The sequence below is a fragment of the Sphaerodactylus townsendi genome, linkage group LG01 (genome assembly GCF_021028975.2).
Source record: "Sphaerodactylus townsendi isolate TG3544 linkage group LG01, MPM_Stown_v2.3, whole genome shotgun sequence".
NCBI lineage: Eukaryota > Metazoa > Chordata > Lepidosauria > Squamata > Sphaerodactylidae > Sphaerodactylus > Sphaerodactylus townsendi.
In genome coordinates this window covers 88,140,905-88,167,916 of record NC_059425.1, presented here as the reverse complement: position 1 = coordinate 88,167,916, position 27,012 = coordinate 88,140,905, and the positions used below count along the sequence as shown (strand labels likewise).

The 27,012-nt window shown below is 42.6% G+C and overlaps 2 protein-coding genes across 4 annotated transcripts in view; one reads left to right on the top strand and one right to left on the bottom strand.

The window, feature by feature from the left end:
- On the bottom strand, nt 1-23,205 carry ARV1 (ARV1 homolog, fatty acid homeostasis modulator). The gene is made up of 5 exons (XM_048486514.1): nt 22,913-23,205; nt 9,710-9,829; nt 7,775-7,928; nt 6,645-6,869; nt 1-604 (listed from the first exon to the last, which is right to left on the bottom strand). Exons 1-5 carry the CDS (start codon nt 23,009-23,011, stop codon nt 498-500), a joined length of 705 nt encoding a protein of 234 aa, XP_048342471.1. The 5' UTR covers nt 23,012-23,205; the 3' UTR covers nt 1-497.
- An 85-nt stretch (nt 23,206-23,290) lies between these two features.
- TTC13 (tetratricopeptide repeat domain 13) overlaps nt 23,291-27,012 on the top strand; it is a 38,653-nt gene continuing 34,931 nt past the window's right edge. For all 3 annotated transcript variants that reach the window (XM_048486489.1, XM_048486479.1, XM_048486471.1), the window contains exons 1-2: nt 23,291-23,518; nt 26,377-26,468. In XM_048486489.1, the coding sequence (XP_048342446.1) occupies nt 23,299-23,518; nt 26,377-26,468 (312 nt within the window). In that variant the 5' untranslated portion in view covers nt 23,291-23,298. The remainder of the gene's footprint in view (nt 23,519-26,376; nt 26,469-27,012) is intronic.

Genomic DNA, 27,012 nt, shown 5'->3' with positions numbered 1-27,012 from the left:
TTAAAACCACACTGTTTTTTAATTGTTACAGAAATACAATTTGTCACTCTCCATTTCATAAACTCAATGTATTTAAGCACAGTATGGTTTCTTCTTCTCCATGAGTAAATTCCTTTTTCTCACAAGGAAACAACCTATCTAGGGCTTTTTTTTCCTCAAGTGCCCAAACACAAAATGATGTGGTCCATTTCCTTAATACTGCTCTCCTTGATACTTATAAATCCAACAGTAACAGCAGCCAAATATATTTTTGGCAAGACCAAAAGTACCAAAGGATGCTATAAAATAAACTATCATTGCATGGCAACTGAAGTTCTTGGCTTGGTTTCAGCTTGTCATCAGTTCAGCCTGGAAAAGCTGATACACTCAAAGTTTCATTACTATTGCATTTATAACTAATGGACAATAACACGGTGGCAACAAAAGAACTGAGATTGACTTCAAAGGTGTCCCTTTCTTTTAAGAAATATCCATCATTGAAAAGGCAGACAACTGCCTCAAATGTTCCATCCCATCCTCTGGAACAGATAGATGATACCATTTTCGAAAATCAGTCCAGTCACAATGGCCATCAGACAAAGCTTTCGACTTGTATTCAAGGTAACTGCAAGAGAAACAGAAATGGGATTGGCAGCATTTCAAAAGGTTTGCTACAGTGAGGACAAATTAATTAGATTGGATAGAATCCTATTTCTAGTGAACACTTGACGCCTATGAATAATGGCTTGGATCTAGAAGAACATGCCTCACTTCCCCCCTCCCACTGTTGTATAAAATACCCTCCACTGGATCCAAGCCCAAGCCTACTTGATTTGGAACAATGTGGAACATCAAAATTGTTGCAAATGTTGATTATTAATATTTCTAACCTTCCTTTCTCAAAAAAAGAATCAAGGGCAAATTATGAATAACAGAAGTCAAATCCTGTTCTCAACCTATATGACCTATCCTGAGTAAGAGTTGGAATGAATCAATGGCTCACAACCATGCTGGATGGGCATACTGGATGGGCAAGCTGGATGGGCACCCTGTGTGCCCACTGATTGGAAGTGTATCCTTCACATTCCAACTCATCCCTCACCATCCTTCCCCAAACCCAGTAGCAAAGCAGGCCCAGCTGGGAAGGCAGCGGCAAGCTGCCCTCCCCATCAGGACCCTCCCCCTTGCACACTACCCTCCCTCCTCCCATACAAGAAGCTCCCCAGTGGTGAGGGTGGCAGGAACCTTCCCCGCCAGGCCTGCCAGCACACTCCCCATTATACCACTACCGTCCCCAAACAAAAAACGGCCCAGTGGGCAGGGTGCCAGGAAGTCAACCTCCCGGCTAGCACGCTCCCCATTCCCCCACCTGCCCTCTCCCAACCCACAAACACCAAGCGGCAGCAGAAACGACAGAGAGAGGCAGAAGAAGGTGGGCAAGCAGGAAAAGTTGTGCACCTCTCCCCTCCCAGCCCATTTTGTTAAACCATAAAATGGGTTTTGCTGCTAGTAATCTGAATAACTCCATTGTACTAACATGTCTGTCTAAAAAGTTAAATTTTAAAGATTTCTGAAAGCAAACAATAATTCAGCAGGTAGAGCCATCACATAAAACATTCCAGTGAACAAATTTTAAAATACTCTGTCCTGCTGAGCAAAGCTATTGCAGGAAAACATATCAGGCAGGGAAGTCCTGCAGATAGGTCAGTCCAAGGCAATGAAGAACTTAATAGGAAATAACCAACACCTCGATATGGACTCAGAAGCTAGCAGAGAACCAGTGAAATAGTGTAATGTGTATGTTTCACCTAGTTCCAGATACTGTAGTAGACAAGCTGGTGTCTTTTTTGTGCCAGCTGAAGTTTCCTAATTGTCAAAGACAGTCCCATGTCCAACACAGTACAGTACTCCAGTTTTGAAGTAACTGTGGCATGGATCAGAATGACTGATTGAGTTAAATAGGATCCACTGGACTCCGTCACATGAGGACATTGAGTTTCCCTCAAAAACTTACAGGCTAATACTCATTTTTATTTTGACAGGATTCATATTCAATTGGTGCTTGTTCAGCTGCCAGGCACTGATCAGGGCAGCAATAGCTGTCACCAGTGGCTTATATAAAGATATATACCTGGGTGTCATTGGCATGTCCCAACCACACAAACAAGGGATGATCTCTCTTAAATGTTTCACATGAAGACTAAATAACAGACAAATCTTGCATAGACCCAATCCTGAGGATTCCTGATCTCCAAAAATAACCTTTGGCATGCAGCCAATTTAAAAACAATAACAACATTGGAATGTTTTAGTGAAATTTGTCTTATTAAAATTTTGATATCCACTAAGTAAAATGCTTCTGAAAGGCCCAATAACTGCAACAAAGAAGCACAATATTTATTCATGAAAAAGAGGAAACCCATCAGACCTGTTTCACAGCCAGTCTCAAGCCAAATTTAATAGGGTCAAAGGCAGAGCACTTAATCAACTTTCAGTCCCACTATTTGCAGTCATAAATTGAAAAATACACTTGTTTAATTTACCAATCTATTTGGTTCTGTAGAAAAGAATGCTAACAATGGCCTTTAACAATGAGTGGTAGCTTTTGTTTTTTAAGTTAGAAATTGACAGACTTCCTCATCTAAAAAGGTGGCAACTACAGAAGTTTTGCTAGTACATAAATTTACTTACATTTAATTGACTAATTTATTGCAGACCCTTGTCTGTTAAAGGTATTGACTGAATACATACCGACCTGACAATTCTCTATAGCAGTGGTTCTCAACCTTCCTAATGTTGCAACCCTTTAATATAGTTCCTCATGTTGTGGTGACCCCCAACCCTAACATTTATCCATTTTACAGATGGAGAACACTGATGCAGAGAGTCTTAGGCGACCCCTGTGAAAGGGTCGTTGGACCCCCAAAAGGGTCCCGACCCCCAGGTTGAGAACCACTGCTCTATAGTTTTCAAATTTGCAAAACATATAAAAGTTTTATTTTCTCAGCTATGTTCTCACTGTTCCAACCCTGGAAAAGAGATAATTTTCAGTAGGTGGATGATTGCCCAGAAAAATCTCTGAACAATCTCTGTCTTCTAAGCTCAGAGAAGAATTTACCACTTACCATCAGAAAGGACAAACTTTAAGGTTTTGGTATGGTCATGTGGATTTACCACAGTTGGGTCATTAGCCACCTTCAAAATACCCCTGAATCCCTTAGAAGTAGTATACAACAGACTATCTGATCTTTCTGAAAGCGCTTTCGTGAGAATTTCAGAAACTACATTTTATCTTTCAATCTTAAAATAGAAAGGATAAGGGTTGTTATGTATATATTTCTGTTTGTGATTTCATTTATATATGCAATTATTTTTGTATTATTGTGATTCCTTCATATTTAATCATTTCAGGATTATTAGATAGCTTTTAAATTAAAAAAATCTTAACAGATAAACATGAGTGATCTTTTGATAGGATACTAAATCTACCTGGAATTAATAAACTTCAAGATCTGGCTTCTCTACAGTCAGAGGGCTGTGAACCTATAGGGACAGAGTGTCAAAAAGAATAGTTTTCTCAATAAAGCCCTGTGATTTAATGATTAATATGTTGTTTTGGAACATGTAAAGAGAATTTCCATATGTCTGTTTGAAAAATAACCCTTCCCTTTTTTGGGGCAGTGGGTAGTTTAACACCCATTACAAATGAGATAAACAATTATTAAGATCAAAACTCAAAGGACATTTCTAGGCATAAACTTGCTCAACACAAATGATATTTTTACAGCTGTCCAGTATATTTTTGTCCCTTTTGTTATGCAACTTTTAAAGCAAAGGTGGTGAGATCAACTATATTTCAAATATAGAAAATCAACTATATTTAAATCCATCATACATTGTGCCAGTTAGAGGCAAAATGTTAACAAAAAGTTATTATGAATAAAATATACTGGGAGAAAACCCTTCAATTAAATGAGAAATGGATCTGAATAGGACGCCTCTTAGTGAAAAATGGCTGCAGATTTAAAAGGCAGAATATAACTCTTCCATTCACATTAGTGCCTGGACATCAGATTCTGGAAAAAAAGCAGGGTCGGTTCTGATTAGTACTTGGATGGGAGACCACCCAGGAAGTCCAGAGTGGCTCTGTGGGGAGTGTTAGGCAATGGCAAACCACCTCTGCTACAGTCTCTTGTCTTGAAAACCTCACTGGGTTGCCATAACTTGTCTGCGAGTTATGGCAAAAAAAAATCAAATTAAGGCTAGAGAGACTGTCTTTAAACTATTGTATGCCTGTTATGGTTAGGAAATTTACAGTCGTCATAAATAAAAACTACCTACACATTGGATTGAATCCAGTAAAAACGATCACCAAACTTGGAAGATCTTTTCCTGCCTTCCTTCAGAAGCCTACTGTGTTGCTCTGAAAATCTTCTTTGATTACTAAGAGAGCTTTGCAAACACTATGTGCCATTGTGTGGGGTAATGCAAAGATGAATGAAAAGTAAAGTAAAATTGCTTCCTTCTTCCTTTTCCATTAGCAGCTTGCATCAGCAAAGGAAGCGATTTCACCCAGTTTTCAATCATCACTGCAGCATCCCTTATTATGAAGTTTTTCTTCTCCAGACCTTAAGACAGGATTCTTGGAATGCACAGTAGACTGCCCAGGGGAAGCAGGGAGGGGCACTGTTCCTCAGCTCCTCCTGCTGGCTTTTTTTTCTGGGATCCAACTTGTTGAGTGAACCATGAACATGTGAAGGTAGAAGAAAGACACTGAGACCAGAGAATTAATGCATACAAGTGGAGGACCCACGAGATTCATGACAGAGGAATCAGAGCCAGCTAGGCTGCAGGCTGTGGTAGGGAAGCCAGCTGTGCCCCTGTCAGGATGGCATTGTTGGGAGGGAGAATTGTCTGGGAGTGCTTTCGCTTTTGCAGGTGCACAGCTATCTACTTGTTCTGGCCTTGGAGTCCTGCAGCTGGGATGGGCCTCCAGGCTGGACTCTTCTGAGTCTTTTAGTTCACATGTGGGGGGTGGGGATCATGAGCAGGTGTACACTAATCTGGAGGAACCGGGTTTGATTCCCCACTATGCTGCATGAGCTGTGGAGGCTTATCTGGGGAATTCAGATTAGCCTGTGTACTCCAACACACGCAAGTTGGGTGACCTTGGGCTAGTCAGTTCTTCTGAGTTCTCTCAGCCCCACCTACCTCACAGGGCGTTTGTTGTGAGGAGGGAAGGGCAAGGAGATTGTAAGCCCCATTGAGTCTCCTACAGGAGAGAAAGGGGGGATATAAATCCAAACTCTTCTTCTTCTTCTATCCATATTATCAACTGTTTGGCACCTTTTTTGCCAGAACTGTCTTCTTCTGTTCCTTACATGTCAGCAATAAAATCCTTGAAAACTTACAAGTGTCTGATCTGGGAGCTGACAGGCCCTCTCCATCGCCAACCTCATCTAGCCACTCCTGCACCTCAGTTACCCAGGGAGACTCACATCAGGAACACACAGGGCAAGTAAGTCCCTTTGGCTGGGTGCAGTTGCAGGAAGGTCTGGAAGGTGGAGGGGGTGGCAGTCTGGGAGACGTGCCAGCCCAGTGCACCTGGCACCAGGGGAAGGGTGGGGAAGCAACCTCACTGCCCTTCTCCAAGCAAGCACTGACCAGTAGTAGACAGTGGAGTGGGGGTAGTTCCTGCTCCCCCCTCCCCAAGTTCATGTGGCAGAGGGCGGTAGTATCTCCTGCTCCTCCTCTCCCTGCCTCCTCTTCCTCGCCTTCCTGTACTGCCCTTGGCACAGAGGGAGGCAGCAGTGGCTCCCCGTTCCCCTGACTGACCTGTCTGCTCATGTGGCAAATGAGGGGCTCCAAGGGACAGCTGCAGCAATCCTCTCTGCTCCCCTCACCCATTAATTCATGCAGCTCCTCCTTTCCATCTGCCTGCCTAATGCAGAGGTGGGTAGGTGCTTCTGGCTTCAAAAACAGCAGCTGAGATCTATGCCTTTATATTCAAGTTAATTTTACATTTTTTAAAAAAAAAGTTTTATATTTTTCTGCAAACCTGGCTGATTCCCCCAAGTTTGTACAAAAATTACTCTTATCCGTCTAGTGAGTCTATACTCTCCATGGCAGCCAGGTTCACAATTAGATATAGGACAGAATCCTTCCTGAACCAGAAGTGATTTTACCTGGACTTCTTAAAGGCTTGGTAAATAGAGAACACTATGGACAGATCTGGAATTTATTAACATTCCTTTGGCGAAGGACTGAAGAAACAGATTCCATGACCCACAGAGTGATACTCAGAGCAGTATCAAATGTAATACATGTGAACAAACCCACCTATTATGCACATGTCTCAGGCAAAACTAGTATCAAATTTTATAACCTCCTCACCCCAGTATCCCTGTAAATCAGAGTCCAGCCATTTATAACAACAGACTCTGTTTTCAATCAGAAATGACTTTTAAAAATATATTGTACAGATTCAGGTCAGCTGTTTCGCAATTCCGTCTCTTTCCACTAGTTTTTATGACTCAGGGAACAAACTGTAGCTTTTCTGGAATTTTATAGCCTGGTGCTTGACACATCAACCCAGGACTGAATGTGTCAGATCTTGACCTATTTCAGAGCATAATTATAACAGCAGTAGAAAACAAGATGAGTACCTCTAATTGCTTGAGAATTTGATGTCAAGACAAATACTTTAATGAGCTTGAGGCACAAATGAGTATAGTCATGCTCCCAAATAACAGCTGGAATCAGCAGGAGTTTTCCGTAGCTAGACAGCAGCAATGCTTTCAGAAGTAGGATGAAATCTGCTTTGGTTTTTAGGACTATTGGTCTTGCTAGCCACAGAGCAGTGAAGATGCCAATCAAAAAGGCAGTTTGTTCTGGAAGAAGGATGAAACAAGTCATTTTAAGAACTGAGGTTTTTAAGCACAAGATGCCTTTAAGGGAAGTTCTGATTGGAAACATGCACCTTTTGGGATTGGACTGTATAATTGGCCACAAGTATTTGAACAAAATCATCCAAATATATGCAAAGACAAAACAATAATACATCTAATCCAGTGGCTAAACCACCAGGGAGTGGTGGGGGTGAGCAACGCACCGGGCGCACCGATTCTGGTCACGTGGGGGTGGAAAAAAACCCCACCCCCCGCAGCACCCCCCGCCCCCTTCCGTGGCACCCCCCCCACAGTACACCCCCCCACTTACTTTTAGGAGTGGAACATCCCAGAGAAGAAGCCTGCCTGCGTTGCCTGGGCCTGGTGGGAACTACGCAGGCAGGCTTCTTCGGCCTGTTCCTTTCCTAAAAGTAAGTGGAGTCGGGTGGGGTGCTGCGGGGCGAAAAAGCCAGAGTGTGCACCGGGGGCACTCTGGCCTAGCTACGCCTCTGATCTAGTCTCCTTGAGGATAAGGCCAGGAGAAAGAATGGCAAAGTTGTCTTTGCATGGGCACTGAGATTTTTCAAGCTCCTTTGGTCCACAGTGGCCTTATGTGCTCCCCCAAAAGCCATTAATGGTTCTTTTGGGGCCCTCAAGCGCAACAACTGACAAAAGGTTGTAGTTTGTACTTATACACCATATTTCCAAGACAGTTCAAAGCAGTTTATGATTAAAACAAAGCGCAATGATCAAGCAAATTCAGTGGAAGCTGAGAAATAATTAACAAACATTACAACACATCCATTCAGCATTCATGATTTAAAGGCACTTCAGACAGGTCTAAAATGCATCAAATTACACTCTTAGAAGCCTATTTGGCAGCAAGAACAGATAACCTTTGATCTTACCCAGGGATGCTATTCCAAACATTCTATAAAAATCCCATTCTTTGGCATATCTAATTAAATCATCAGGGTCAGGGCTTTGGCTTGAATCCTGTAGTTGCAACCACCTGAGATAAGCTTCACAAAGCAAACAAAATATGCAGAGCTTCCCGTGGATCTTAAGAATAAAAGAATGTAAGTATTAGAAGCAACCATTTCAATTAACACAGCCTCTTGGCTGCCACAACCCACTACCCCACCCCCCTCACTTGCAAATACAAAGCACGCTGTTTTGCCAGGTTCGATAATGCTAGCTGTGAATGTCCTCTTCAAAGCCAGCTTTGCACTTTTCTCATGATGGGAAGAGGAGGAATGACAGAAGTTGAAAAGAAGGGGAGTGACCCGGTGCCTAAATTCCCTCAGAATGGAGCATACAAGGCCTGGCACGAAGAAAAGAGCAGGAGCAGCACAGCATGTCTTGGAAGCATCCTCTTACAGTTACTTTCCTCCCCACCAGTCCTAGGCACAGAATCGAACAAACTTGGGAAACGAGGGAGAAACAACTCACACGTAGACTTGACTGGCTTGTACTAGTTGCTTGCTTTTCTGATCCTATTGACCTTAAAGTGAGAGATGAGATCACCTGAAGGAAACAGCAGGATCACAGAACAGGTACAGATGTTGGGGAGGGGCCCCACCTGAAAGCACTCTCTATCACCCATAAATCTGGAAGGGCCTTACCTAGTTGACAGTTATAAAAGATCTGCCTTAAAACAGGTCAAGAATTTTGCTCTGCTAAGCATCAACAGGAGGCCGTAAGGAATAAATACGCACAGCACAGAATTGAGACTCTGCAAAGGATCTCTTAACGTGAGGCCAGGCTACCATGGCCCTTTTGATTACTGTACTGTCAAGTGGCTATCCTTTTTCATTTGAGCTCTGAAGAGCGCAAAGAGCAAGGGAACATGTTAAGGCAAGCCTATAATGGATCTTACAACGGGGCCATCGGCATTAATAATGCAACAAGTGGATCACACAGTGATCATCATTTATTTAATAATGCAACAAGCTGATCAGACAGAGTGATTCATTTGGTTCAATTTCTATTCTGCCCATTCCTCAGGGTTCAGGGCTGATTACACTTGCACACAAGATACCTAATTAATTTAAAAAGTACCCCACGCGGGCATAATCCTGGCTTCCAAGGGACGTTTGATGGCTCCGGAAAGTGTTCTGGCTCAAATGTTTGACAGATCTGTAGGGGCAATTCTAAGGAGCACCTTCTCTATACACTCTCCTTGCTGCTGAAATTGGCACATGGACAGAATGCACAAATCTTTAGCATTTGTGCTGGTATCAAGGATTTGTAAGAGTTTCCCTTCAGACCCTGTTAGGATGTACGGGCTTTTTTCTCTCTCAGATCAAAACACAACGACCCTCACAAGGCTTTTTCAAGAAAAACAACAGCAACCTGCTTTAATGTTTGGGTTTCAACATGTGAAAGGAATGAGGCTACAACTGAAGGTTCAAGCCTCTCGTGATTTTTTTCCACAGAAGGAACAGTCTCCAATGCACACACACAGGGGATCACCACATTTTTGTACTAGCACTGCAAGAGTAACCATGAAACTGGCCTCCAGACAGACAAGAACCATGGAAGTAGCTGTCTGGGTATCAACTTCATCATACATTCAGTTAATATGTGTACGTATATTATGTAGGCACAAGAGTGACTTTCAAGAGTCTTCCCATTCTCAAAAACACCACACATAAGAAGCAACTTTTAGGAGGCCAATGAAACTCAGTATCACTAGTCCACTGAAGGAGGTTCCAAGGGAAGGGGCCATTCCTAGCAATGTGTCACGGACTACATATTTTCAACATTACTTTCGTTGACTTCGAATAAGATCTACGTACCTTACAATAAATTAAGATGTGGAAAAAGTCATGGGAACTTACATTTATCTTTGTATTGAACAGAATATGCCTGTAGGCCTGTACTTTGCATAAAATAGCATTAATTAAGATTATAACAGGATCATATTCAATATATTTGTCCACCGGTTTCTGGCAGGATTTCTGAAAAGAAATAAGCAGAAGCAAGTTAAAATGCTTATTAAGATTCTTGCAAATCATTCCCAGCAGTCCCTACATTGGATAACATAAAATGTTCTGCACTTGTTATGGTATAGTCTCAATTTTTCTCAAAACCAAAGACAAAGGGGTTTTATGTATTTTAATGATATTCTTCGATGTTTTGTTTTTGTTATTTTCTGATCTGTACACTGCTCTGAGCCCTTCGGGGGAGAGCGGTTTATTAAGTCGAATGAATGAATGAATGAATGAATGAATGAATGAATGAATGAATGAATGAATAATGAATGAATGAATGAATATGAGAAATAGTTTCAAGTTATGCCTATCATAAAACTCAGACATTAAATTCATATACATCACAAGGCAGAGAAAGAGAGCTATTTGCCAACTGCCAGATTTCAAAGGAATGTACTAGCAGCTCATACCAAAGCTGTATATTTTGGCCCTGTGAAGATGTTTTGATTCAATGTGCAGAAATAGGCATTTCAAATTAATTATAACGTACGTATTAAACAGAAAAGCAGTTGTATATAAGAGCTTTACAAATACGGAGCTATCATTCAATCCAGGAAGCATAGCTACATTGTAGCCAGCCTATGATACTGGTTTGTGGTACAGTAGTAAAGAAAGGAAAACATAAAGGGTTGGATCCAGCAGTAGATTTTCTCCGATATGCTTTTGCTGAATCCTTCCATCCACGGCTGAATCCTTCCATCCACGGCTGATTCACCCCTCATGCTGTTCCTGTGGGTTCCCTGGCCCCCCAGGAGTAGAATTTGGAGAAGATCTTTGGGCTGCAGAAGGAGAGGGGAGGAAGTCCCATTCTACTGATGGGGATCCTTTTCAGCAATTCCAACACAGTGTTTGGAATTATTAGGAAATTAGCTGAAAACAAGACAGCAAGTACTATACCTCCATTACATAAACCTACAGTGCTCTCACATCTGGAATAGTGTGCACAGTTACTGATGCCTTCTCTTAGAAAGGCTTAAACAGAGAAAGTAAGGAAGAATAACATGATTAGGAGATTGGAGCATCCTTACAAAGAAAAACTTCAGAGAGACTTTTCAGTGAAATCGGACTAGTAAGGGTAGGCTTATCAATGTGAATGTAAGGCTACAAAAACTGCATGAAGTTTTATTTCTTATAACAAAGCATAACTTTGTATTGTCCAATGAAATTGCCTGCTAGGGTTTGCAAACAATTGACAGACTGCTAGCCCTATTCAGATTTTTAATGTTGGTGACTAGCAGGTATATTTCCAGAATATTCAGTCCCACATTTTTTTTAAAAGGCACCAATCAAATAAAGAGTACTTCTCCAAAAACACCAACCAAAAAGAAGTATCAGTTAATGAGATGAAAATGCACATGAGTAAGAAAGATGTAAAATTTCTGGGAATTCTGAAACCATCAAAAAACAAACTGCAAGGAAATAAATGTTAGGAAAACTGAAATACATGCAGTACTTATTTCCTAAAGCCTAAACTGGATTAGGACATTACTTAGGGTATAACAATCACAGTAGAAATACAGTTGCTCTAATACAGAGGTGAGATGCACCACAAGCAGCCAGGGGCTGTAATGCAAAGTCTGACCAAAAGTTGGACAATGAAGAAAGCTGAGAAGAAGAGAGTTGATTCATTTGAAGTGTGGTGGTAGAGAAATTTTTTACAGATACCCTGGACTGGCAAGAAGACAAATAAGTGGGTTCTAGATTAAAACAAGCCTGGAAGCTAAAATGACTAAACTGAGGCTACCGGATGTTGGTAAACATTATGAGAAGATGAGTCACTGGAACTCACAATAATGCTTGGAAAAGTTGAAGTAGAAGAAAAAGAGGAAGACCCAACATGAGATGGACTGACTCAATAAAGGAAGTCAGAGGCCTCAGTTTGTAAAACTTGAGTAAGGTTGTTAACAACAAGACTTTTTGGAGGGCATTAATTCATAGGGTTACCACAAACTGGAACCAACTTAACTGCACTTGACTCACACACACAAATGCATTTTGCTTTTGTGACAATTTACAATGCACAGCCTATATGTTAGTTAGCATATAGAACTGCATATCTGTGAAAGTTAATACCTTAGGTTTTTTTTTTATATAAACGCTGGAAATACAGTTTCCTGATAACAGAGGTGCAAACAGCTACATGCTATACTACCTTAAGACACATATCTTGTTGGGGGGGGAGGGGGGCATAGGAGATGGAGGGGAAAAGAACAAGTTGAAAACAGAAAAATCTGCATACTACACATTCTGAATTAGTAGAAACTTGTCTTTTAAAAGTATTTCACTCATTCCAAGAGAAAAAAAATATTTTATAGCAACTTTATCCAACACACTCCAAATGTTACATGAGAAAATGTAACCTGAAGTAAACCTAAAGTAATACACACACAACAATACCCAAATAAACCCTTGTCTAATTATTTCAGGTCATCTGTATTCAGAGTTTATTGCTAAACTGTATTATTGCTAAACTGTATTGTTGGACAAATTCAAGCCCATGACTACATTGCAGTAGACGTTAACTAAAATAGGACCTCCTTTTTGATGCTACATAAATATTTCATTTGTTGAGTATATATTAAGATCAGATCCAAAAAATAACTTCCAAGCCTCACAAGGAAAATGGCACAGCATCAAGGAGAGCAACCAGATCAATAGTCATAACTACGTTCCTACAAAATTCAGGCAGATTGCCAACCATTTTAATGCATGTAAATACCCTCGCTGCAGCTTTCAAGGGCAATCTTGCTGAGGAAAATGTCTTTGTCCAGAGGGGAGATAACATATGGAGGGCTATAAAAGATGACCTCCATTTTAGTTTTTATAATAGGAAAAGAAGTTTTACTGGTTGGAAGATAATAAACTCCAGCTGAAGCACAATTTGTCATAGGAGAGAAAGGACAAGCAGTTAAAACTTGTTTTATTCCTTTCCACTGCAGCTGCTTCTAGGCTCCTCTCCCTGCAACCATCACAGCTGCTTATTATCTTTCATAAAAATATAATTTTTCTCCTCTTTTAAGGCCGCTTGGTATATAAATCCCAAAGCAGCCCAACAAAGAGCATATTGCAGTAATATGCTTGTTTCAGCTAGAATATGAATGACTATAGTCAGCTCTAGTTTTTACTTAAAGGGATGCGGTTAGTTAATGATATAAATAAATGAAGCTTGAATATCCAACTGGAGACATGGATCCATTAGCAGTCCCACTTACTCTATCTAGACATCATGCAAAAGCATGGTTAATGGGTTAGTAGGAATATACGAACAAAGGCCACTTCACTACCTATGGGTAGTTAGAATATGCAAAACCAGGATCTGAAACCATGGTCCGGAGTTGGTTCATTAAGCAGTTGGTGATGTGTGAACACCAACTCCATGGCTTAATCCTCGGTGATGTCTTCACCACGTTGCAGGTTGGGGTACCAGCAAAGAAGATGGGGTAACAAAAGAAAAAGCTGAAACAAGACTTGGCCAAGGCAAACCAGTATTTGAATGATCATGTCAGAACTGAATCCTGGGTTCACAAGAAAACCATGGTTAAACTAAACTATGGCATCACACTGTGTCTGAAGTAACTATTTGGTTCGCTATATTATCAAGTAACAGCATCTCAGTCTTGGCTGAGATGAATTACTGGCCATTATCCAGTAATATCTATCTATATACCAATAGCCAAATCTGAGGTCACTTAAATCTGGAGCTGGAGAGAATATTGGAGAAAGAGGAAGTAGCGAAAAGGAGGGAAAGAGTAAATAGTGGAGGGAGGGGGATACAGGGGAAAGTGAGGTGCCCCCTCACAAAGTCCTTGAGGGTTCCTGAGACTGCAAGTGGGCCTGGCCCAGTGGCAAAACCACACAATTGGGCCAGAGTTTTCCTAGTTACATGCTGCTGGGGGGAGGGGGGGTTGGAGCTGAAGCCAGTGGGGCAGATAAAAAGGAGATTAATAGTTGGGTGGGAAGGAGATAGGGTTACCAACTCCAGGGATACCAATATATGATTACCGGGAAATACATGAAGATTTGGGGATGGAGCCTGGGGAGGGTGGGGCTTGAGGAGGGGAAGGACCTCAGAAGGGTATCATGTCATCAATTCCATTCTCCATCCTGGAAGCCATTTTTTCTAGGGGAACAAAGGTTGCCAGTTTCCAAATGGATTAAAAATCAAGAACTTCCCAACAACATTGTCTAAAAATATTCCACCCATATTTTTTCTGTCCAAGATAAGGACTCGTTTCCTCACAATCACAATCTCTCCATATAGTTCACAGACTTCCAAGAGGGAAAGGCAGAACTCTCCATTGAGAATGACCGCAGGACATGGGAGAGAAGCAGTCCCTGGTTGTTCTGGTCTGTATGTTTGTCAAACGAAATGTTCTTACAACAAGGCTGAATGTGAATTGTCGAAGGCTTTCACGGCCGGAATCACTTGGGTGCTGTGTGGTTTCCGGGCTGTATGGCCGTGTTCTAGCAGCATTCTCTCCCTGGCGTTTAAGCCTGCATCTGTGGCTGGCGTATCTTCAGAGGATCACTCTGAAAGATCCTCTGAAAGATGCCAGCCACAGATGCGAATGCGGCGTCAGGAGAGAAAATGCTACTAACTGCAACCGCTTGCTTCCAGGCTCTAACAACATAACTGAAATATGTTGCTTTTATATTTTTTAACATGCATTAACGGACAGTTATTGTTATAGGGGAGGTGGCTACTGAAAAGCGAGTAGATTTGGAAACACAACTCTAGCCACAGCAAAAGCAAGATGTGAGTAAATATACTTCTGTTCCTTAAAGAGGATAAGCATATTGTCATACTTCAAAAAAATAAGCGGAAAACCAGCAAGTGCTGAAATGTTTCAATGATGGTATTTTGTGTTTATGCAGCTATTTGGGCCATTCAGAAGTAGTGAGGAGGTCAGCCCCAATCGGGGGTTGACTAGCCCAATACCCCATTATTTTGTGTAAAGACATTTATACCCAGAGGGTTACTTTTGTGTAAGAAAAAAGAAGCAGCATTTCTAGCTAGTGTTAAATTGTAGCTGGAGAATTGTAGATCTATACTGGTAGAATTTAAATATTCACCATTTCATATTCTGTTACAGAAATTAACTATTGGAAGTTTGTGAATTATATGGAGAAATTGTGACTGTGAGGAAATAGGTCCTTATCTTGGACATAAAAATTTAGATGAATATTTTTAGAGAACACTGTTGGGAGGTTCTCAATTCTTTAGCCATAAGGTATAGAATTTGACAGAATTATGCCTATTGGTACTCCTAACCCCTTACTAAGATGGTTGTTTCCAGGTGGAGGCTAGATATCATCTGGAATTACAACAGATCTCCAGATGACAGAGATCAATTCCCTTGGATAAAATGGCTGTTTTGGAGCACGTACTCCATAATATTATACTGCGCTGAGGTCTCTTCCCTCCACAAAGCTCGCCTCTACAAGGCTCCAGCCCCAAATCTCCAGGAACTTCCAAACCAGGAGCTGGCAACCCTCAGGGGGAACTGATCTCTGTAATTGGGAGATCTACTGTGATGCAGGAGATTTCTGGAAGGAGAGAAGGAAGTAGGAAAAGGCGAGAGATCTGGGTGCTTTCAGGAAAGGGAAAGAGGAAATAGTGGGACAGGGAAGAGATGTTTCCTGAAAGACCTTGAAGGTTGCTACTTATCTGTGTATCTGTTTCTCAAGTGTGAGCAGATCTGCAGATATCTAAATGTGCAGATTAGGCCCACACTGAGAGAAAAGAGATTTTGTTTCACACTTGGGGATCTGATGACTCTTGGGACATCCAGATGGATGCTGAAGGCTCTGCTGCCAAGGTGGGGGCTCCTGGGAATCCTGCCAACTGCCTGATGTCCTGCTGCCTATGATGCAGCTAAAAAGGCCAAGCAAAGACTGGGAAAGGCAATGGCAAACCAGCCCGTAAACATTATCTGACTAGTTAACATGATGTGATGTCACCCCATGAGTCAGTAATGACCTGGTACTTGATCAGGGGACTACCTTTACCTTAAAGGCGGGGGAGGGGGGAGAGGGAGATGGAAGGAATATTGACAGAGAGAGATATGAGAAGGGGGGCAAATAGTCAGAGAAGGGGGGGGGGGAAATATTGATCAACCATACAAGAATTAAGCTATTTGAACACACTGCCTTCAATACCCATTTTAGACTGCCAGTTCACGAAGCTACTACAATTAATGGTACCAAAAGCTTCAGGCTTCATGTTGCAACCCAGTAGATTTCACAGATGGCCTTATTGTTAGTGGGTTGCTTGGCAGAATTCCTCTAATTTGCATTACTAGGCCATGGCACAGGAGACTAGTATGTCATGCTAAAAATGTGCAGGAGTTTAATGGCCCTTTTAAGACTAACATAACGGTTTATACTAGCATCAGCATTCACAAATTTGAGTCTGCTTCTGCAGATACATGAAGACTCTCTCTCCATAGCAGCAAGCATATGGTGTAAAGGTTTTAGACTAGGATCTGCAAAATCCAGGTTCAAATACCCACTCTAACATGGAAGCTTCCAAGGTGATCTTTTGCCAGTCACGCGTACCCAACCTAGTTTGCCAGTTTAACCTACCCAACAATCACAAGATTGTTGTGGGAATAAAATAGAAAGCAGAATGATGCAAACCACATTACATCCTCAATGGGGAGAAATCTAATCAAGAAAAATAAAAAGATCATTTTTAGTGACACAAAGCTTGTTAACATGTGTATGGAATGAGAAGACAGGGTTTTGCTGAGGTAAAACACACATCCAGCCAGTGCTCTGCCAACATACTGACTCCAAGTGGAGTACCAACAGTGTTGGTACTAACCTTTAAAGCCTTAAATGGTCTGGGGCCTTCGCATCTGTGGGACGACCTCTTCCAATATGTTACCAAAACAGTGTTATGTTCATCTAACAACAATTCACTGATCTGAACACTGCCTGGCTGTCCTCCACCAGGGCCATTCGCAAGCTCAGTAGACAAATATAACGAGTCTAAAGACAAGAGTATCACCTTCTTCCCCCAGTTTAAAATCTTTATTTGCACAACTTTCACACTCAAAAAAATGTGAATGAAGTAGCAGGAGCATCATTTCAGAACATGGGGTTTAAACAGATTATCAAAATTATTTCTTCTCAGCTTCTGTGCAGCTCTACATGAACAGAATTTTCATTCCCCAACTGTTTTAAGAATATGTTATCCATTTTTTATAAAGCTGAGCTGAATAAAGGTGCATTTAACATAGCTTTTCAATAAGCTTTTTATTAACGGTAGCAAAAAAGTGCTAACCTTTGAACACAATGGAACACTCAAGCCCCCATACTGAGAGTGCAAGTACACCCCCACATACAGCAGCTTGAACATGGGATTCAATTCAGATGTGTGGAATCCAAGCAAAAGGCATGCTGTGAAGCTAGCAGAGACATACTGTCAACCTGGCAAGTGATCCTCAAGAACTGTTTCTCAAATAATTGTGCAAGTGCTTTCAAAGGAGCCAAAGGAGGAAGATATCCATTGCCAGACTGGGGTAGCTACATATGGTAGAGGGCACAGGCATCAAAAACACACTCAATCAGCTTGAGAGGGAGCCTTCTGGCAAGTAGGATGCCCAACGTACACAAATGCCCTCCTCACAGCTGCAACTTGTAATGACTGAAACAGGGATCCTGTCTCAGCAGGATTCTTGATGCTTCCTGCTCTTTCTCATCTCTTCCATACCACTACACCCTTTTGTGTAACAGAGGGCTTAGGAAATGTACTGGGGTTGTAACAACCCTAAATAATGATGGGCTAATAAGCCAAGCCAACATATAGAAACTCTGGAAAGATGTGCTGTAAAAGCACAAACATAAACCAAAATGAACATATTTACAGTGTCACCATGTCACTGATATTATGATTGTATTAAAGATCTTGAGACTTCAGTTTCCTACCAGCTTCTGTGACATTGCTGTCATTTTCCTTTGAACCTACTACAGACAAAACAAAAAACACCTATAATTAGCTGTTCAGTGAGGACAGAGCCAGGGAACGACAACGAGGACTTCTCTCACAATGCAGTGAGAACACAACAAGAAACAAGCACAACTTGGGTGCTGTGTGGTTTCCGGGCTGTATGGCCGTGTTCTAGCAGCATTCTCTCCTGACGTTTCGCCTGCATCTGTGGCTGGCATCTTCAGAGGATCCTCTGAAGATGCCAGCCACGAATACAGCTTGAGAATACTAGAACTAGCAACCATACTCCAGCTCCCCAGCACAAAATCCGGCCATGAAAGCCTTTGACAATACAAACAAGCACAACATTTGTGAGACTGTGAAGATGTTTCTAACACACAGCATTGACCCGTGACAAAGTTCTGGGGAGAAATAGTCCTCTAGGAGCTAAGAGTTATCATCCACCTACTTCCTGTGCATACCTCCAGAGACACCATCACCACCACACCTGGGACTGAGCCCAGGTTTCCACCTTAGCGACATCCTGTCAACAAATTTCCATTTAGCAGGTGGATGTTCCTTAAAAATACTGCCCTTTCAATACCGATCTGGAATGGATATAGATGGTGTGATGTTTTTTATTTAATGTTTTTTATTTTAAATATATTTTATGGGTATCAAATGTAATTTTGATTTCATTTGGCCTGTTTCACTCCACAAGCAATTTAATTACTACGTTTGTGACCACTTAGGAATCTGGGAATTTTAATTTGGGGAAACTGCTGTAAGCTGGTCTAAGCCCACAGGACAGAGAGGATACAAATCTAATCAATAAATAACAAACAGCCTAATAATTAGGAAAGCAAAGGATGCCAAAAAAGGATCGATCAAGGATAAGTGGGACTCTGTAGAACAACTTATTAATTCACCAAACAAATAAGGCCTACCAAATTATGAAAATGCAAGCAGAAGTGAGCCCTGTTGACAGGGGGGAAGCAGAAAGGTGGAAATAATGTTTGGCACATTTATCCAGGGAAAGAGATTTCTGGTAATGCAATAAAAAAGTAGGAAAAAAAACAAAAGACTGTTGGTCCCACCCAAAGGGGGGCCCCAATTCCCCATGGCGAATGATGCAGGGACATCTGGTGGATTTGCCCTCTCTGGGACACTTGCCCGGCAGTTGGATGCAGTGCTGAACACCACACCAGCATCCCTGTGCCTCTGCTGGCATAGCAGTGGTGGGCCGGGGGTGTGGTCAGGGGAGGAGCCAATACTAGTTGGCTTCCTCCTGGCCATTGCCCCCGTTGCATCAGTGGTTGGGGCTTTGGACTTGCACCACCTTTTCAGTGGCGTAAGTCCATTAAGCCCAATGGGGGCTTTCTAGCAGCAGGGAGGATTTAATTGGTTAGTAGCTTCCCCATGCCACCAGGAAGCCTCCTTGGGAGTGGCAATCTGATGCAGACAGTTGGATAGGGCTCTGTGCATCCTTATGTTGGAATCTGACATGGCATAAAGGAAGCCAACAAGAAATACATCTGGAGAAAATAATATATGATACAATTTCATTTATGAAACGAATAGGAAACAACTTGAACACAGATCCATGTAAGCTGAAGATGTATTAGTGATTATAGATCATTGGGATTTAGGCACAGTGCAACAATGACCACAGTACAACAGCACAGAACTACAAGCTTACAAGTGGATAATGCGACTTCATTCTTCTCACTCCCATTCTCTTGTGTTCCTTCTTATCCTCCCCGTGAAGCCTTTCCCTCTATCTCACCAGCATCCCCCTTCCACCACCACCCATTCAGCCCCTCCCTTTTCCTTTTGTGGATATTCTAAGAAAATTTGAATCAGACAATTTCCAATCAAATTTAAATAAATTATTTAAACAATGATAGTAAAACCTAAATAATATCATCAAACTAAGACAAATGCACATGTATAAGCTGGCACCACATACAAGCACTGGGACTGACCCATGCATCATATCCCACACTTATCCCATTTCACACAACTGGTTTTCAGCACAACAGTCTTGACAACTATGGCGAAACAGACTATATTTACAAATGTGCGGTGGAAAATTTTCCATGGAACGATAGTTTTGGAAATTTTTCTGCTCCATATCACTGAATGTCACCTTTATTTCAGTTTTCCTCCAGATAAGTGAATCTGCCCATTCACTTATGCCCCTTTTTCTATTTCTCTCCCTCTATGTCCAGCTTTTCCTTTTATCCTCTCACTTCCTGTTTTACCTTCCATTCCTCCTATCTGTTACTTTTTTGGGGATGATCTCACTTCATTCCACTCCCCAGCAATACCAACCATGGCAGCAATGCTGGTTGGGGATTGCCAAGATTTTTAATATGATCTTGCAACCTCTCAGATACCCCCCACTGTACATTTTGTTTACTTCATTCATAGCCTGCCTTTCTCACTGATAGATTTCAAAATTTTAAAAACTCAAGGCAGATTACAAAATTTTAAAAGTCTGATCAGATAACAAAGACCTCCAATAAAAATGCATTAAAACAGCCTGCTCCTGGCCATGGTTAGTATTTGGATGGCTTAGATTGCACTAAAAGGAACATAGAGGCCATCCTTGCACTTTATAGAGATTAAAACAAGAAACTGGGAAGGACAAGTATACACCATGAACTGTCCTTGAAAAATCTTTTGAATATCTGCACTGTAATAAGATTCACTATGTTTCAAAGGACTGGAATACATAGTATATATTTAAAAGATTTCTATCCTGCTTTTTCTGGTGGTCACTGCTACAATAACAGAAGAATATAATAAGTTAACGAGGTATGATCCTTCTCCATGTTCGCAAACACCTGTCTGCAGAGGAATCCCTTACAAACAATAACGGAACATGCACCCCATCTTCACTAGTCCGTAACAGGGAATGGGAAGTGCCTCAAAATATATTTCTAACTAGTACTCATCTCTTTGTTTGGCCTTTAAAAAACTAAAATCTGGAAGTCATAATGATCATAGGCAAATGCCAGTTTTAACAACTAGAAGAACCAGTGTAGCACAATAGTCACAGTAGTACTAGACCAGGACCACCCAATGTGGTGCTGTGAGCACCATGGTTAATGTCAAAATCTTTCCTGGCACATGACAAATGTCTTTGGAACATGAATGGGGCCATGTGAGGTTCCAGCCTAGCAAGGCTTCTGGATTGGCTATTGGAGATTTGATTGGCTGTGCAGATTGGCTGTTCAGAAAGAAACAACTACCATCATTGCACAAGGGTCTTCACTGTGTGACTGAAGGTAAGCCAGGGCAACCATTTTTGGCTGCATCCACCATGCTGTGCCAGATTTCCAAAGGTGCTTGCAAGCTGTACTAGACCCAGGGATATCCAGATCCAAATCCTCACTCATGTTACTCACAAAGTGATCTTGGCTCATATCTGCAGCTTAATTTACCTCATGTGTCATAATAAACTGGAAGAACCATATACGCCATCCTGAGCTCATTACACAGAGCTAGACTTGGTGCAATTCTGCAGGGCCTGTAAAAGAGTTGTTCAACCAGGAATATGGCTGAGGTAAATATGGTTTTCTACCACCTAAAGCCCTTCCTTTCCCCTCTACTCCTCTTTTCTGTTGTTCTGCTTTATTGGTTGGGTTGTTATTGTGTTCGGAATTTTAGTATATTTAAGATTGACTTCTAGCCGCTATTCATGTTTATACTGTTTTAACATGAGAGACACATATCACCATGATATGCCTCTGAAAATGCCAGCCACAGATGAAGGTGAAACTTTAGGAGCAAAAACTACCAGACCATGGCCACACAGCCTGGAAATCCCACAACGGCCAAATGATTTTTATTGTTTTTATGTGATGGGAGGTGCCCTGAGGTTATGAGGAGAAGGGTGGAATTCAAGCCAAAATAAATTAAAAAATGTATTCTAGTAATTAAAAAAAACTTGAATAATCAGGAATACTGCAAGAGAAGATCTGATGAAAATCCCATAGCTTGCAGAGCCCATTGGATGACCTAGAAGTCATCTTGTTTTGATAGTCCATACAGCACTACAACTTTGACTTACATAGGCTTTGTCAGATATCAGTATCATCTGTTGCTTCCAGGGTTATCTTTTATCTTTCTGCCCTGGATTTCTTATTTGTATAGCTGACAATCCTAATGGCAATACGGTATAGTAATTAATTCTGGATTGGAATCTTGGAGATCTAGTTTAGAATCATAGGGGCCTTACTATTTCAACTGATGGAGTTTTAACTCTAGATGACTTATACTCCCATAATTTACTTGGTCTCTAAAGTGCTACTGTACTCAGATCTAGCTGTACTTACATCAGAGTTTGTGTTGGAAGCTACAGGAAATACATTATTTAGTTCAACCCTTAGGCCTTCTGATTATTAGATACATTGTTCTTTCCCTTCCATTGCTTTCACATCCTGCAGTGAGCTCCCAAAGGCACCTGGTGGGCCACTGCGAGTAGCAGAATGCTGGACTAGATGGACTCTGGTCTGATCCAGCTGGCTTGTTCTTATGTTCCTAATGCTCTTTTTCTATTGTTTCTTAATAAACAGTATTGTCCACTGAAGATCCTTTCCTCCCTCTTAGCTTTAAAACAACAACAACCCCATCAGCCTTGTGCCTCCTAGAAACTTCTTGTTTCAGAGACCAACAGGACTGACCCAACTTGAGAACCTGACAACTGCAAAAGCTTCATGATGCTACCCCATCATTAAGTTGCCCCTGATGGGAAATCACAGAGTCTGATAGCCTGGAGGGGCTTGAGCCCTACTGCCTGGAGGGGGATTGAGCGCTACTGCCACTGCACCCCTGGGGAGAACTATGTTGTAAGTGTCTTTGGTTCCCCACTGGGGAGAAAAGAAGGTAAATTGCTTATTAAAATGTAAATATACAGAAAACAGAAAAGAAAGGGGTTGAAAGTATGCTGCTTTTCCACATCTTTGTTCTTCAGCTCTTCATTCTACAACTTGGTGGTGATATTCACACAGCTGATAGGCTATTGTTAGTCCTTTTACATTCCTCGTCTACCCCGACAATCCCCATTCTCGCTATTTCTCCTCGGCCATGCTTTGCCTGCTACAACTTACACAGATGGAGATACGCAATACGCCCCGTTGATAGTCTCTATACAGTTCGGTAGCCTTCTCATTGCACTCGATGCACCTGTAGGCACCGGGCGCCTCCATCTTCTTCCTAATAACAGAACCCCACCGCCACTTTACCACAAAGACATTCCTGGTATCTTCTTGCACGTTTGCCTCATTCGCTTCCGGGTTCCGGTAAGAGAGGCGAGAAGGAGAAACCTCAAAGTAGGTCGGCGCTTGTATCCCAGCAGTCGCAAACTGAATAGCAAATACTCCGTAAGTTGGAACTACAACTCCCAGAATGCAGTTCGATTACCCCCTCTAACTGCGAGACAGTAAGGGAGGGATGTAGAAAGAAGTAAGTTGTTTTGCGCAGGCGCGGTAGGAAGATGGCCCCTGCAGCAGCTTTTTGTCGCTCTTGGCCGAGCCTCGCTGGGCTGCTGGTGTCTGTAATTGGACCGGCGTTTGCTCTCACCGAGCAGTACCCGACTTTGTCCTTGCTGCAGCAGGACCTGTACTGTCCTCAGGGCCACGGGGGCAGAGGCTGTCCGGAGCTCTTGGTGACCGACTGGGGTCGGGAACAGCATGCGGCAGCTGTCGGGGACTGCGGTGAGTGTTGGGAGGAGGAGGAAACAAAAGAAAAAGCCAGCCCAACTTCCTCCTCCTTCATAGCCCTGGTTAAAGGCCAGCGGAGTGCATTCCGTGGAGGAGCTTTCCTGGAGTGCTGGCGGAGTGTTCCAGTGTTTCCGCGTGATTCTAACCCACAACACATACGGCCATGTCAGAGGGAAAACGAGACTGAACTCTTCTCCTTGATACACTAGCTTTCTACATGCTGGTCGTTTGAAATGCGGGTCAGCATTTAAACATGGACTAATGTTCCCTCCTGCAGCTTCGTTCCGGGAAAAAGTCAGGATCTCTGACCCTGACTGTCGATGGCTGAAGGAGACCCAGTAGGGTTGTAGCGGCTTCCTTCTGACTTTGAGAGAACGATTCCTATTACGTTTAAAGGTTCAGTTCACACAGAATTAAGAGATTAAATGTTTCCTGTACCACTTAAGGGTTCTTTGTTATGTCCCTTTCCATGGCCCATAGCTGCACAACCTGAAATTCTTACCTTGTTGGCCCTCAGAAAGAACTCCTGGCTGGGACAAGAATAATCGTGTTTATCAGATTGCAGCTGCTAAACCCCACATTAGTAAGACATGCTGCCCAGAGGGCAGTTTCCAAATGGTAACCCAGAAGGTGGAGAAAGCAAGATTTAAAGGTCACTGTTCGTTCGTTTTTTGCCTTCAAGTCACAGCTAACTTCTGGGGACCCCAATGGGTTTTCAAGGCAAGAAGAGACATTCAGAGATGGTTTGCCATAGCCTATCTCCATGACACACCTCTGGTATCCCTTGGAGGTCTCCCATTCAAATGCTTGTCAGGTTAAGACTGAGAATGTGTGGCCCATTATGCACCAAGTGTCTGCCACGTTGCAAGGGCAAATGTCTGTTGCAGCAAGATTTCTTGTACAGATGTATTTCCGCAAGACTCACTTTCAGTTTTCATTTTCCCCATGCCAAGCGACACCACTTTAAGCGCAACTTTGGCCGTTTCCGCACGGCCCCCCAGGCGCCCCCACGCCAGCAAGAATTCTGCCGGCGTGGGGGCGGAGGCCATTCGCACGCAAGCGTGCGTGCGGCCTCAGGAGAGGCCTGCGGACGACAGGCCGCTCCACATGGAGCCGCCTCTGCCCCCCTTCCCTTTCACTCACCTTGTCCCCGGTAGACCGGCCTGCTGGCCTCGAAGCCCTTACTCCACGCTGCCCTCAGACCTCCAGGGTCGGAGGACAGTGAGGAGAAGCTTCGGAGAGCCAGCAGGCTGACGCACGGGACACAAGGTGAGTGGGAAAGATAAGGGAAACAGCTAGTGTTCCCAGCGGTTGCTGTTTGGCACCCAGCTGCCGTCCGGGAAGACGCTGTTCCCTCAAAAACAACCCTTTAAAGGGTTGTTTTTTAGGGCGGCCTGACGCTGCCCTGAGGGAGGGGAAGGGCAGCCAGGTTGGCGCTGCTGCGTTTCAGCAGCGCCGCCTGTGCGAACGGCGGCCTGGGGGCGGCGTTTTTACCGCCCCCAGGCTGCCGTTTTTGGCCCATGCGGAAACGGCCTTTAATTTTCTTTGCTGCCGGAGTGGGGGTGATTTGCCAGTGACCACAGCTTTCCCCTGGACATCTTCCTCCACCCACCACCAGCCCCTTCCACTCCAATGCACACTTCTCCCCTTCCTGCTTTTCAGATTTGTTATTGCTTCAATTTTTGTTATTTATTATATTGATATATCAATATAAACAGAATCACTGCAAAACCGCTGTCTTTTATAGCATTTGAAAACCAGGAAGTATATGTGTGTGTGGAGTGGGGGAGAGATCAGTTCTAGGACATGGTCCCCTCTTTCAGCAGAGTCTGGTCCAGGGAATTGTTTTGCCTCTTTCTTTTGGGTGGTTATTTTGGGAAAGAGATTATGATATCCGTACAACTGCAACCAGAGGTATATCAATATAACTGCAGTTTAAAGGGCTTTAGCCAGGAAAAGCAGAGGCCTGTTGAGACTTCAGCAAGCAACTGTGGAGCAGGTAGTGAATGCTTCCTCTCGTGTAACAGAGAAACATGAGGAGACCACACTACAGTCCCGCTGCGCTGCTAAGAGCCCCGAAATTAGTGTTCCATGCATGATGGGCCTGTGACTGGCCCAAGGTCATCCAGTAAATTTCTGTGGCAAAGTGAGGATTCCAACCTGAATTTCCCGTATCCTAGTCATACTACTGCCAAACAATTGGCATGTAAAACTATCCTCAGCTTATTTTGATCATCGAATGTCTTGATATGAACACCTTGCACCAAATTATAGGTTTAAAATTATGTATTTTAATATTCTGTGTATAAAATGAAACATGTCCATGGTATATGTTTCTGAGCTGTTGGAAATCAATTTTATTCTGTCCCATTTTGGATGCCAACTGCCTTTGTTACAATTGTCTACTGAGCTTTGAATTTGCAGTATGGACTCCAAAACATCCAGCCTGAATGGAACAGCTGCGCAGTGATATGGACAGCCTAATCCTGGCCCACTCTTTTTGCTGATGTTAGTGCACATGAGCAAAAGGGGGTGTTCATGGGCTTAAAGAGCTCAGGAAGCCAACTAAAATCAGCTCTGCCCCTGGGAATGCTCCCTTTGGCGCAGGCTCCTACGCTGGAGGAGTGCTGGCGCCGCAGCTGCACTGATGTACATGCTGTTTGTATCGTTAAAATGAGAACAGGTGCCCTCAAAAACGGATATAGAGAAAGCTCTATATGGTGCTGACTTTACAAAGCTCAAAAGCAACACACTCTTTTCTATGTGTAATGTTATCATCTATATTTTAAATTCTAAGTGTAACTGTTTTAAGATTAAGCATATGGATTGATAATGAAGATGTTTCCATTTAGACTCTTCTTTGAACTTCCATGACTCAGACTGTGAGCCACGAGGGTCTTCAGCTTGTGAATCCCTGCTTTCATTCAATACTGAAAAACTTTTGGTACGTTTCGCTATTTGTTATGTGTATAAATGCTTGGATACTGTAGAAATTTTTTGCTTCTGGAAGGGAAAAACTTTTACTGTTTTGCTGTGAACATCTCACTCCCCTGTTTTTCTGTTCCATAGGAACCTCTGTCTTCTAGCAATAGCAGCATTTGGGGAATCCTGCATGTTATTTTTGGGTTCCTGGGTGTGTAGCTTCATCGACTCTGCAACTAGAGGCGGGTAGGAAACAAACTTCAACCATAGCTTGGCCTGTAGCAATCAAGTTCTGGCTGTCCCTCACTCTGTCCAACTCTTGCCGACTATGGCGAGCTAGCTTCCGCTCTTGTAGCTGAAATATAAACAAGAAACCTGCTGATCTGGAGATTTCCATGATTTAGCTATCAGAATTAGGATTAAACAAGTCCTGTGTACTAGTAACTGAAAGACTTTGAAGAAAGGCTTTTAGTGGTAACAGAAGATTTTGAAGCTGATGCCATGCAAGTCTTCTCACATATTTATCTGTTTTTTTCCTTAATTTTCCTGCAGTAAATATTTATCTT

What these genes read in the sequence shown, in the direction of transcription:
- ARV1 (XM_048486514.1), bottom strand. Translation starts at nt 23,011, where the DNA reads ATGGAGGCGCCCGGTGCCTACAGGTGCATCGAGTGCAATGAGAAGGCT. An exon ending in TGTTCAATACAAAGATAAAT is followed by an intron (nt 7,929 to 9,709) that starts GTAAGTTCCCAT and finishes TTTATTCTTAAG; the next exon opens with ATCCACGGGAAGCTCTGCAT. An exon ending in GTTTGGAATAGCATCCCTGG is followed by an intron (nt 6,870 to 7,774) that starts GTAAGATCAAAG and finishes TCCTTCTTCCAG; the next exon opens with AACAAACTGCCTTTTTGATT.